This window comes from Rhamphochromis sp. 'chilingali' (assembly GCF_963969265.1).
Source record: "Rhamphochromis sp. 'chilingali' genome assembly, chromosome: 7".
Lineage (NCBI taxonomy): Eukaryota > Metazoa > Chordata > Actinopteri > Cichliformes > Cichlidae > Rhamphochromis > Rhamphochromis sp. 'chilingali'.
This window is the reverse complement of record NC_137934.1, coordinates 27,400,511-27,414,122: the sequence shown is the minus strand read 5'-3', so window position 1 is coordinate 27,414,122 and position 13,612 is coordinate 27,400,511. Positions and strand designations below refer to the sequence as shown.

Genomic DNA, 13,612 nt, shown 5'->3' with positions numbered 1-13,612 from the left:
GACTTGAACTTGTAATGTATTTTTACACTAAAGTATCAATACATTTACCCTCTACTTTATTATATTAAGATGTGAGTCACTCACTCTCGGCTTTCGTGTGCATTCGGCTGAGGTACAGGGTTTCCCAGCCTCATCTCAAACTCGTTGCAGCGGAGCGGCGTGTCTCTATAGTGGCAGATGAGCCGGTAGAGGCTGTCAAACACCAGGTTATCAGTCAGGTAGAAGCGGGTGGAGCCAGACTCTTGACGTGAATGTATCCTGCAGTGCTGGACCCGACCAGAGCGCCTGGAAGGCGAATAAGATTGCATTAGTACTGTGATTTAGTTCCTTCTCTCTAGTCTCTTTAGTCCTATCTTCTTCAGTCAGAGTTTTATCATATGTGGGTCCCTGAACTGTCGATGATTTATTCTTCTGTAGGCAACTTCTAAACATTTAGGTTCCTTATTTGCTAAAGTTTTTTTTTAAGCCTAGTTACCGCTAGTCATTTTAGGAAAGCCTGGGCTTTCCTAAGCGAGTCTGTCTAGTGTGTAAAGCTGTTCTGTTAATGAACTTTCAAGATAATTAGAAACCTTTTCTGACATTCCTGGATATGGGGTTTGGAGATAATTTAAATTTGAGATGTCTGATCATGAAATGGCAATTTTTTTTTTTACAAATGTTTTTTTTTTTTCTTTCTCTGCACCAGATTGTGTTACTAATTTATCAGCTATTTTATGACAGAAAACACACGGACCAGAAGGAGAGGGTGTAGTCTCCAACAAATGTCTCACTCTCCCGGACCAGGAAGGTGCCGTCTTTGGCCCCGCCCTCGCAGTACTCCTGCAGGAGTTTCTCAGCCACCTGTCGGCCATCACGTCCTCCACCCAGCTTCCCATGAAACCAGCGCTCTGCACAGTGCTGCTCATTGTTGTTGCACTCCTGACCAATTACAAAGACATAGGAGGTAGTAATACCAAAGTTGGTTGCGAAAGCACCAAGTTTTGCCATGTGTTGCTATGTGCCACTTTTCTACCTCCTTTCCTTCATCATCCTCCTCTTCATCAGCTGTCTGATAATGAGACGTCTCCTCAGAGTAGTAAATCTTATTACTGGTCAAGACAAAATAATGTGGCGTCCATGTCTGCAAATGGATACACACATTTTAGACACACAACGATCAGTATAGTTAGAGTTAGAGGTTAAAGTATATTTTCTTCATAATCACTTAGCCAAGCTTACACAAACTCACATGGTCAATGGGGTCTTCGAGGTAAAGGATGCCGTTCTTTAGGGAGTTACTGATGTCGTTTTCAGAGTAGCTGGCTGACGTCACCTCTTCATACAGGGTTCCTTCAACCAGCTTCTTGTGCTGTGACAGAGGAAGAAAGAAAGATGCTGAGCACCACAGGTTTACTGTCCCAGGAAAATCTCAACCAGGTGTATTTTCCATTAATGTGGAATCTGAAATGTTAATTGACAGCTCAAGGTAAACAGTGATCTCATTGTCAGACATCACCATTTAGGGAATGGAACTGTCAGTGTTTGCATTTGTACGATTTCAACACGGCCTGAAATGATGTCAAAGAACTGGCCACCATGCCATGACATACAAGCCATTTTTAAGTAAAATCAAGGGGAAGAAAAATCTACACATACAAATCAAAACAGTGTATTATTTTGCCGCACTCATTACCAAAGCAGTTTTTCTTGAGTTTCTTGTCATAATCAGAAACCTTTTTCTCTTTTTAAATTATGACAAATTGTGTGGAAAAAAATGTGGGAAAAAATATATCTTGCCTAGGTGGAGGTAAGAGTATGCAAGTGATATCAAGACAAGAAATAAATACCTGGCATTATAAATTTTATAGTGGTTTGAAAAAGTGTTTGTCCCCTTCCTGATTTCTCCCTTAGCAGCAACAACTGCAATTAAGCATTTGTGATAACTGGTAGTGAAGCACTGTGGAGGGATTCTGACCCACTCATCTTTGCAGAATTGTTATAATTCATCCACATTGGAGGGTTTTCCAGCATGAAACACCCTTTTAAGGTCATGCCACAGCATCTCAGTCAGATTCAGGTCAGGACTTCGACCAGGCCCCTCCAAAGTCTTCATTTTGTTTTTCTTAAGCTATTCAGAAGTGGACTTGCTGGTGGGCTTGGGTTCATTGTCCTGCTGCAGACCTGAGGTGTGCTTCAGCTTGAGGTCACAAACAGATGGCTGGACTTTCTCCTTCAGGATGTTTTGGCAGACAGCAGCATTCATGGTTCATTTAACACAGCAAGTCTTCCAGGTCCTGACCTGCCCCAGACCATCACACTGTTAATATGATGTTCCTGTTACTTTTACGCCAGATGTAATGAGGCACACACCTTCCACAAAGTTTAACTTCTGTCTCATCAGTCCACAGAGCCTTTATGTTGCTTTTTGCCCAGTCTCTTTCTTATGGTGAACACTGACCTTAACTGAGGCAAGTGAGTCCTGCAGCTCTTTGGATGTTGTTCTGGGGTCTTTTGTGAGCTCTTGGACTAGTCGTCGCTGCGCTCTTAGGCTAATTTTGGTCAGCCGGCCACTCCTGGGAAAGTTCACCTCTATTCCATGTGTTCACCATCTGTGGATAATGGCTCTCACTATGGTTCACTGGAATCCCACAGCTTTCGCAGCAATCACATTTTCACACAGGGCGATGCAGTTCATTATTAAGGTTTGCCCCTTAATAATAAAGACCTTCATTTAGAAATGGCATGCTGTGTTTACTTGTGTATCATTGTCTAATATTTACATTTTGTTTGATGATCTGAAACATTTAAGTGTGACAAACAACAAAACAAAATAAGAAAACAGAAAGGGTGCAAAAACACTTTTTCACACCAATGTATAAATATAAAACGATTTTTCGACATTTCATTTAACACCTTTTTTGTAGGTGGCATTTCATTAACTTAAACTTCAAAGAGATTTTTGTTTTTCAAATGGCCAAAAGTAACTCTTTGTCTTAACTATAGGCAGACTAATTGTGCTTGCGTGCATTTCTAGCCTATAATCAGGAAGGATTGGCTGGTCATAGACAGGGTGGGACGCTGTGCTTTGGGGCTGATGACAGAGAGCTGAGGGCAGCATCGTAATTACTGTCAGCTACTCTATCTACCACTCTGTGGAATAGTCAAGCTTTCTGGTGAACATGTGGTGTAAATTTTCAGGATATGATGAAACTTTTGACCAGATATATACAGAGCTGAGAGCAATACAGCTTTGAATCTATTTTGAAGGCAACCTTTAAAAATAGTTTTATTTTTCCATTATCTACACCTCCTCCATTGTTCTGAATTAACTCACATCTCTGCACACATTGTTACCACCTGACAAACATCACTGTGTGATATTAACTTCAATTTAAAATGAAAAATCTCTTCAGTGTTGAGGTGTTGAGTATATACTTTGATGAGGATCTTCCTGCGGAGCTGGTAGGGCGAAGGAAGCTCCTCTGCGTTATTGTCAACCGGTTTGGTGAGCAGCAGATCTCCGAAAACTTTCTTGAAGTGCGTGGCCATGTTCCTCTGCTGGACCACACTGCAGTGGTCCTCGATGGATAAGATCACAGGATACCTGCAAAGACACAACAGTAGGTAGAAGAGCTGTAATGCTAAAGAAAAAAATGGTGATTCAGTCGCTACTTAAAACTGCTACTTTAGCAATACGGCTCAGTAAATGAACACAATCATGTACTCACTCAGATATAACAAAGGCATGTTCTTTGATGGTATGCAGCACATCCAGGAATTTGATCTTGGAAGTTAATGTGTGGCCGTGGTAGATGATTGGCAGGTCATCAGGTCCATCCCAGCAGTCCACTTAGATTAGAAATTAAAAATCAAACATATAGTTAAGATTTTAGACCCTGAAATGAAGCCTGTATTGGTTAACCCAAAGCTTGTGGAACAGCACTATGTATGTAATAAACTGCAGGAAGGAGTAGTTCACCAGTGAGTTTAAAAAACATCTCGCATACGTTCAATGCAGCGGCAGCCCATCCTCAGACAGCGAGTGTAGGCTTCTAGAGATGATTCACTGGAAAACTGGTCACCTGTCAGGTACCTGAAAAAGCATGAACGTAGAAAACAACCTGGTTATAGCAGCGGTGGTTATAGAATAACTAATACTGTAGCAAGTAAAAATATACCGTAATGATATTTAAAAAAATAAATACTAACAACCCCCAGCACTACCCCTCGACGCAACTAGCAAGCAAAAAAAACCAAAAACAAAACAGACTCCAGTCTTTAAATTTCCACAGAAATATTGAATCGTATTGTTTTCAGCAGTTACCAGCAAATCCGAGGATTTTGAATATCTCTCTTGAAATATCTCTGTCATGAAGGACTTTTCAATTTCCAATTTTTTTAACTCAACATTTTTGATAATTAGATGTCAAAGAACAGCAATATCCCTTTCACTTCTGCGTTGGAAAAAACATTCAAAAAATGTATAAAAATCCTAAAAATATTAGCAAGCAGAATAAAAATTCCTATCTGCAAACTCAGTCTCTAATGACATGCTCTCTATAATAATAAAGTTGGTAGTTTATCACTGAACTTTTTAAACTGTCATCTGTGTTTAGCTTAAAAGATGTTCTTATTGAATTATGAATATTTGTGAACTTGAAAGATTTCCTGTGAGACCTACGTGTTGTGCGAAGATGAGATCCAGTACTGAGACAATGGCCTTTTCATGTCATCAGGAACTACGGGTGAAAGACGAGGGTCACACACAGAATTCTCTTTAGAGTACAGGAAGGTCAGGAACTAAAAAAAAAACAAAAACAAAAAACAGCAAAAAGATCTAATTGTCAGGAAAACACTGTGATTTGACTGTATGCTCAAGTTTATCGAGAACATCCATCAGGCCAATGGCATTTCATCTCAGGTTAGGGTTTCACTTCAGTAATGTACCATTTTCCTTTGGTCATTTGGAACACCAGCACTGACCACGTACAGTGGGGCAAAAAAGTATTTAGTCAGCCACCGATTGTGCAAGTTGCCCCACCTAAAATGATGACAGAGGTCAGTAATTTGCACCAGAGGTACACTTCAACTGTGAGAGACAGAATGTGAAAAAAAAATCCATGAATTCACATGGTAGGATTTGTAAAGAATTTATTTGTAAATCAGGGTGGAAAATAAGTATTTGGTCAATAACAAAAATACAACTCAATACTTTGTAACATAACCTTTGTTGGCAATAACAGAGGTCAAACGTTTACTATAGGTCTTTACCAGGTTTGCACACACAGTAGCTGGTATTTTGGCCCAGTCCTCCATGCAGATCTTCTCGAGAGCAGTGATGTTTTGGGGCTGTCGCCGAGCAACACGGACTTTCAACTCCCGCCACAGATTTTCTATGGGGTTGAGGTCTGGAGACTGGCTAGGCCACTCCAGGACTTTCAAATGCTTCTTACGGAGCCACTTCTTTGTTGCCCGGGCGGTGTGTTTTGGATCATTGTCATGTTGGAAGACCCAGCCTCGTTTCATCTTCAAAGTTCTCACTGATGGAAGAAGGTTTTGGCTCAAAATCTCACGATACATGGCCCCATTCATTCTGTCCTTAACACGGATCAGTCGTCCTGTCCCCTTGGCAGAAAAACAGCCCCATAGCATGATGTTTCCACCCCCATGCTTCACAGTAGGTATGGTGTTCTTGGGATGCAACTCAGTATTCTTCTTCCTCCAAACACGACGAGTTGAGTTTATACCAAAAAGTTCTACTTTGGTTTCATCTGACCACATGACATTCTCCCAATCCTCTGCTGTATCATCCATGTGCTCTCTGGCAAACTTCAGACGGGCCTGGACATGCACTGGCTTCAGCAGCGGAACACGTCTGGCACTGCGGGATTTGATTCCCTGCCGTTGTAGTGTGTTACTGATGGTGACCTTTGTTACTTTGGTCCCAGCTCTCTGCAGGTCATTCACCAGGTCCCCCCGTGTGGTTCTGGGATCTTTGCTCACCGTTCTCATGATCATTTTGACCCCACGGGATGAGATCTTGCGTGGAGCCCCAGATCAAGGGAGATTATAAGTGGTCTTGTATGTCTTCCATTTTCTGATGATTGCTCCCACAGTTGATTTTTTCACACCAAGCTGCTTGCCTATTGTAGATTCACTCTTCCCAGTCTGGTGCAGGTCTACAATACTTTTCCTGGTGTCCTTCGAAAGCTCCTTGGTCTTGGCCATGGCGGAGTTTGGAGTCTGACTGTTTGAGGCTGTGGACAGGTGTCTTTTATACAGATGATGAGTTCAAACAGGTGCCATTCATACAGGTAACGAGTGGGGGACAGAAAAGCTTCTTACAGAAGACGTTACAGGTCTGTGAGAGCCAGAGATTTTCCTTGTTTGAGGTGACCAAATACTTATTTTCCACCCTGATTTACGAATAAATTCTTTACAAATCCTACCATGTGAATTCATGGATTTTTTTTTTCACGTTCTGTCTCTCACAGTTGAAGTGTACCTCTGGTCCAAATTACTGACCTCTGTCATTATTTTAAGTGGGGGAACTTGCACAATCGGTGGCTGACTAAATACTTTTTTGCCCCACTGTATGTGTCTATAACAAAAGCAGCCGTACAGCGAGGTTGTCAGTGACCTGGTGGATTGTTGAGAGGTTAACTTTTTGTGCTTATTTAGTGTGTCACCTCATCCAGTTGTAGCATCGGCTCAGGCTGTGGTGCCCCCCTCATGTAGCCCATAAGAAACTCCCTGACACGACCAAGATCTGACGCCCAGGACTCCTGAGACGAGCCGGATAAAGAAAAGTAAGCGCAAAGAAGTTTTGGGAAGCTTTTTCTGTGTGCTGATGGGCACTCAATCTTTTCTGTACCTTCTGGTCCATCTGTAAAAACTTTTGAAAGTCATAGAGGGAGATTTGACATAGCTCTGGTCTGTCAACATTTCTGAAAAGACAGTGATTTACAAGATATTAGATGGCAGATGTCTGAAAGTACTATTGAATGAGAAAGCAGGCATGAAACATCAAGAATTTTAGTGATAGATAATTTCATTGTGATAGCTTTCTTTATTTTATTACCACCGCCCCATCGCATACATAACTTTAAGAAAACATTTCACTTTTTTGGACATCCAAAACAATTATTAAATTTCATTAATGTGACAAATCATATAAAGATTTGAAATGCAAAACTTCCCTGATAAACTGGGAAAACTGGAGGAGTAGTGGGATAGCAGGGGATGTGAGGATGAAGGACAAGACACTGAGGACAAAAAGGTGGAGGAACTCACCGCAGAGGGAAGGAGAGCTCCAGCTGCTCAATAATCTGAAGAACAAAAGGGAAGGAACCAGGTGATGGACAGGTGGGAGGGAGCAGTAAAGGACAAAGTGAGCAAAGCGTGCATGAGAGCAGAAGAGGAAGTATCACAGCACTGGTGTGTTTACTTAGTGGAATTCTGAGCTACTGAAACTTTTAGCTAAGTGATATTTAAGTACAACAATCAAGATCAGATAAATATAATACTGTATAAACATATAAAATATTGCTGTTGTTTCTTCCTTGAGCTAGACCCTCAGGGGTTGCCACAGTGGATCATCTCACCCTATACTTTGCAAACTCTTCTGTCACACCAATCCTCTGCATGCCCTCCTTCACTACATTCATGAATCTTCTCTGGAATCTCCTTCTTTCCTTCCTGCTGGCAGCTCAATGGTTAACATCCTTTGACCAATATATCCCCATCGCTTCTCTGCACATGTCCCAATCATAGGGTTGCCAACTTTTTAACTATCAAATAGGGACACTGGTGCACCAGAAGCACAATGCACAGTCAGCTGGGCAAAGTTTAATATGCACTTTATGTCCATATTCTTATAATAAAAATGCAGTAAAATGTTGGTAATCAGTTTCAATGCCTTTTCTAACACAATAAAGAAAAATAAAGTAAATGATGGTCATTTTTTTGAAAAATAATCAGAAAAGAAAAAAATATTCAAATAAAAATACTGTAAATACAGGCTTCAATTACCCAGTTTATTATGCTACGGAGACCAAACGTTATTTTTACGAATCACGTGTTACTCCTCACATGTGGTGTGCCTGATAGGTCATCAGTGTTGGTTGTGACTGGACACAAGCATCCAGGGACATTAATAAGGAACAAACTAATTTGCCTCATTATACGCCATGTCTAGGCTAAAACGGGACAGTTGGCAACCCTACCAAACACTCTCATCCTTACCTCTTTAATTTTGTCTACAAATGTTTTGAAAACAATTATGTTATATTGCTGTTGTAGCAGCCAGAGCTTTAGAAAATTGAAGAATATAAAAACGACTAAAATCGTGCTGCATGATTTCTTGAATAAAACATCCTGAACAGGATTTCTCTGTTTGGTCTTAGGTATCAAAACCAATGTGTGCTCGTAGCATGCTAACACAGACACTTTGCTAGCTACTTAACATAGCATAGAAGTCTAGGAAAAAAACAACTTCATGTGTTGACCATAGTAAATTGTGAGCTCAGTTACTCATTTTGGGATATACTAAATAAAAAAATGAAGCCTATTTTGTACATTTTGGTCATGCTGTGTTTCAAAATGGAGGACCCGTGAGAAACAGCAAGCTAACTGCCTAAAGAGTTGTTAGTGGCATCATTTGCTAATGAGTGTGCTTTTCAGCCAGACCTGCCTTTCATGTCAAGTTTATTGCAACCAAGATGAAGACAGCGAAAACATTCATCTTGAGGGTTCAAAAGTTACTTCAGAAACTGATGGTTGACATCATGACAGCTCCATTTCCTTCACTGTCTATGCTTGCTAAGTCAACAACAAAAAAAGGTTCTTGAAAGATTTTCATCAGTTGCCACTTTGGGTCATGCTGTATAACACCCTGTAGCTACGAAGCACTAACAACATGTAATGGCATCCTAAAAAAGGCAACTGAGTCTCAGTTTCCTCAGTAAGCTTATTCCTGATCAAAGTGAAAATTGTCGCAGGACGTAGCATGCTTAGTTTATAGCGCTAGTTGCTGATATTGAACTTAACCCAGATTTTTTCCTACAGTTCCTAATGTCAAAATGAATCCTCCAGAGGACATGAAACAATTTAGCTGGTGAACAACCTACTATATCTCATCATATAGATTTAATGAAATCCAAACTCCAATAATGAGTTCCTTATCATATCATTAGTGTAGGCTGTGCTCAAGCTCAAGCTCGCTGGCTTATTTCACATTCTGGTGTGGCAAGGTGTACCCCCCACCCTTGAAACCACTTGGACAGTAAAACTTTCCTTGCATAACATTTAGTATATGGTTTATAATAGTGACTTAAGAAAAACCTTCTTTATTGTCTTTTCCATCCTGATGATGCTACTTATTAAGTATACGATTTTAATACTTCCTCCAGTGCTCTGCAAATGTATGTAGGTTTATATCTGACACTCACACTCCTCTGTGCATCAAACATCAGTGTTCTGTAGAGCTGTGCAAAGTTGGGGTATGACAGGTCGCTCCTGGCCTCCACCTCCTATGTAAATGGGTTTGTTGTGAGTTACAGTGACACCAAACAGTGCTGTGGTCAAGTCAGAACATGCAGGAGAGCAAATTCAAAAAGGCAAAGAAGCTGCAGGCAGTAAAACATTAAAATGATCCTCAGACTTATGTTTCACTCTAACCTGTAGCTTGTCTTTGAGAAAGCGCATGTTGGGCACTCGATAGTTGACCTGAGGCAGCAGAGCTTTCACATCCTTTACTGTAATGCTGGGATGGGAACAAAAGAAAAGAAAGAAAAACCTTATTCAAGTGCAGTGAATCTAAACTCAGCACATGAAAAAATCATCTAGTTTGTTCAGAGTGAGTCACATGGTGGCAAATACCATACCGTTACATATGCAACTTCAGAAATCAATAAGAGATTACAGAAGGAAGCTGGAAAAGAATCTAGGTCAGCGCTCTTGGGATCTTTTAGGTTCAATGACCGCTATCACTACTGGTCTCAGACCTGCCACCTCCCTCCTCTTTCTCTCTAGCTACTGTTACTATTTTCACAGGAGACAGGAAGTTGCCCTCTCCCGGCATCGCATCACATCACTTCCTCCTCCTTATCAGGGGGTGGCAGGCTGTTTGTCCTGGAGCTACTTCCACCCAAACAGAAGCCTGGATTTAAAATAGTCTGCGTGATATTTGCCTCGGAGCATGGAGGTGTATGGGCAGGTCCCTGGCAGAGTCTCTCTGATGAGATCTGGATATGATTTCACCGTAATTCCACCTGCTGTGGCACCCACTAATGAGCAGCCGTCATAGGCTTTACAACTGGGTGCTGAAGGCCTGCATGTCACTCACCTGCCCTCGTGGCTCCTGTCCATGACTTCAAACTGTTTCCTCAGCCACCTACAGAGGGAGAGAGGGTAAAGTAATAGGAGAGAGAAAGCATTTAAAAGCATTAAACTCTAACATACACACTTCTGGGTACTGTGCTAAAACACTGAAGTTAAAGGAAAGCACTGAATATTTTTAGACTTTGTTTTAACTGTTAACATAGAAGCAGAACATGTATTCTGACAGACTGTGCTCTGAAAAGAAGTCATTCTATTTTAGGTAAAACTAATAAATAATTTCCTGATGATAATGTGCCCAGTGCATCATTTTTGGTCATACTAACTAAAACATTAAGTCGATGTTATCGATTTTGGTTATTCTTAGTGTGAGGAAGGAACATTATCCATGGTGTGCTCATTTCCTAACAACTTGGGATTGCTGCAGATGGCTGACTCTCCCTGAGCCTGGTTCTGGTGGAGTTTTCTTCCTGTTAAAAGGGAGTTTTTCCTTCCCACAATTGCCAAGTGCTTGCACCTGATTGTTGATGTTTTCTCTATATTATTATAGGGTCTTTCCCTTACATTCTAAATTGCCTTGAGGCAACTGCTGTTGTGATTTGGTGCTATATAAATAAAATGGAATTGAAATTGCCGGTCATAGTGCCAAGTCATTCAAGTAGGATATTTTTATTGTCTTTCATTAAGAGTACCCTTCTTTTTCTTTCTTTTAAAAAGATCATCATTTATATTTGGGATGAAAAAGTTTCACTTTTAATGTCTTCAATATTAGTGCTACTTACAACATACTGTAACATTACAAAGCTAATCTAATTAGTGTTCCAGTGTTAAAACACACAAAGACACACATTACCAATGTTATACAGAGTTTCCCTTTTTGTTTAACTATTAAACTTTCAAAGACATTGAAGTTGACTTTTGTCATAATGCCTGCGTCTATTTTAAGTATTCAGCCAATGGTTCTTCTCCTTAACTTCATAAATAGATAAAATTATCCATTTCATTCCCTTCGACCACTTCCAAACATAAACTGTGCTCACTATGTAGACAACAAAACTGTCTTTCTGCCATACAACACCTCTCTGTTCCTCTGCTTTCACCACATAAGCCAAAAAACTGCCTCCGCACATTTGTCCGGAACAAATATTTTCATCCCAAAATAAATATTTGTCCTCACTGCTGACTCACAATTCCGTTTCTGTCCAGGTCACCACTCCTTTGATATACCCAGATCACAAATATAGACAGGTTTTTTTTAATTGTTTCCATTACTTCAGTTTTGTACTTTTAATTGGCACCAATTGGCCTCCCGTTTTGGTGGTTGTGGGGAGCATTGTCCAGTTTAATGTTTCATATTAAAAACAACCCAATTTCCGCACGTATATACAGCGAGGACAATAAGTATTGAAGAAAGGGAGGTGCAAAAAGGCATGGGACACCAGCTGATATCTAGCATCTGCCACTTAGTGCAAATTAAAATCAGCTTTTTCAGTCCCAACTGATGGCTTATAAAATGGTGTCTCATTACCAAGTTGTCACAGAAGAAACATCTCATGATGGGTAAAACCAATGAGCTCTCTCAAGACCTTTGCAAAGTTATTGTTGCAAAATATACTGTTAGTATTAGTCACAGAAAATCTTCGGAACTACTCAAGGTTCCAGTGAGCGCTGTTGGATCCATAATCTGGAAGTGGAAAGAACATAATTTCACCGTAAACTGGTCACGACCAGATGCTCCCCACAAGATTTCAGACAGAGAACTGAAAAGAATTATCACAAGAGTTTCCCCAGAGCCAAGGACCACTTGTGCAGAGCTAGAAGAACAAATGGAAAATTTACTGAGACATTCTTGTGAGAAACCAGCTTCCATCTATCAGGATGATGAAGATAAAACAGGGATGGAAGTTTCAGCAGGACAATGATCCCAAACACACAGCCAAGAAAACTCTCAATTTATTTCAGACAAAGAAAATAAAGCAGCTAGAATGACCCAGCCAATCACCTGACCTGAATCCAATTGCAACCTCATAGAAAAACAGAAGCCTCAGGATTTGAAGACTCTTTGTGTAGACCAAAATCACATACACACATATGTGTGTCTTATTTTGCCTTCCACACATTGTATTTCTAAAAAGCCCTAAGTTATACATTGCTACTCATTAATAATGGATAGTGGCTGCTGTGCATTTGCCCCTCTCTCTTGCTGTCCACTACAACAAGAATTGAAATTGAATTGAAAATGATTGCCAGATGATGTGAATGTATAGGTAACGTGAGATGCAGAGACATTGCAGGTGAGGCACTGAAAAGCCTTTTTTTTAGTTTTGGGGAAGAGAGTGGGAGGGGGTGTATAATTTTCCTGCTCATTTTGTTTAGTTTTTGTTCAACAGTTTCCTGTTTTTTCCCAGAGAAAAGGAGAATTTCCTGTTGTTACTGCACTGATTATCTTCACCCCTATTTAAGTCAAATTCAACGTAGATCTTTTTTTCATTGTTAATAATCGATAAAAAATGTGGGCTATGGGGCTTGACCCGTTGGGCTGTTGAAGTGGGGCATGCCAGAAAAAGTTTAAGAGTTCATGTTTAGATTTTGACTAAAGAAAAGCTACTTGTTAACCTATAGCTTCTGCTGAACCCAGCTGGCCAGTCTATATAGGTTCCTGTGGGCAACTTTACAGCATTTAAAAGCATGTTTATAGCCTTCTTTAGAAAGCTTCCCTCTTCATAATAACTCTGAGTGGGGCTAACTTCTTTTTAACTAATCAATCTGAATAAATGAGTTATAGATAATCAACCAGCCAAACTCCTTTTCAGGGAAAGGAAAGAGAGCATACTTGCTCCTTTATTGACTTCGTACACATCCATCACATCGAACTGACATCATTGACATCAACTGGAGTGAAATCAGAAAGCCAGAAAAAAAACTCTTAATAGGTTGTCATGTAAATAGTACTAACACAAGAGACTACAAGTTAAGTTTCCTACACATATAATCTTATATTAACACAATAAGCAGGTTAGAACTTCTATTACTGGTTTGTCACAAAACACACTATAATCAGTTCCCAAAGAACTGATGGAACTCACATCCTTTGCTTTCCAAAGGATTGTTTTGATGAATGGTCTCAAAGGTGCAGCCATGCTTTCCCCACTATTCTCTGAACCTCCAGCTTCCTGTTTATTTAAATGTCAAAATAAAAGCTTCACAAACTTCTGACATTTAATAAAACATCCTGTACATTAATACTTAATAAGTAAGTAAGTAAAATTTTATTTATATAGCACATTTCTAGATA

The 13,612-nt window shown here is 40.1% G+C and overlaps 1 protein-coding gene across 1 annotated transcript in view; it reads right to left on the bottom strand.

Annotated features, from left to right (window-relative positions):
* LOC308400217 (1-phosphatidylinositol 4,5-bisphosphate phosphodiesterase gamma-1-like) overlaps positions 1–13,612 on the bottom strand; it is a 43,018-nt gene that overhangs the window by 14,833 nt on the left and 14,573 nt on the right. Inside the window, exons 4-17 of the mRNA XM_080887773.1 lie at positions 10,325–10,372; positions 9,658–9,742; positions 9,429–9,509; positions 7,273–7,307; positions 6,854–6,926; positions 6,669–6,764; positions 4,661–4,779; positions 3,987–4,072; positions 3,708–3,828; positions 3,415–3,583; positions 1,229–1,348; positions 1,013–1,120; positions 734–918; positions 85–285 (exon numbers count right to left, since the gene is read on the bottom strand). Coding sequence (XP_080743899.1) covers positions 85–285; positions 734–918; positions 1,013–1,120; positions 1,229–1,348; positions 3,415–3,583; positions 3,708–3,828; positions 3,987–4,072; positions 4,661–4,779; positions 6,669–6,764; positions 6,854–6,926; positions 7,273–7,307; positions 9,429–9,509; positions 9,658–9,742; positions 10,325–10,372 — 1,527 coding nt within the window. The remainder of the gene's footprint in view (positions 1–84; positions 286–733; positions 919–1,012; positions 1,121–1,228; positions 1,349–3,414; positions 3,584–3,707; positions 3,829–3,986; positions 4,073–4,660; positions 4,780–6,668; positions 6,765–6,853; positions 6,927–7,272; positions 7,308–9,428; positions 9,510–9,657; positions 9,743–10,324; positions 10,373–13,612) is intronic.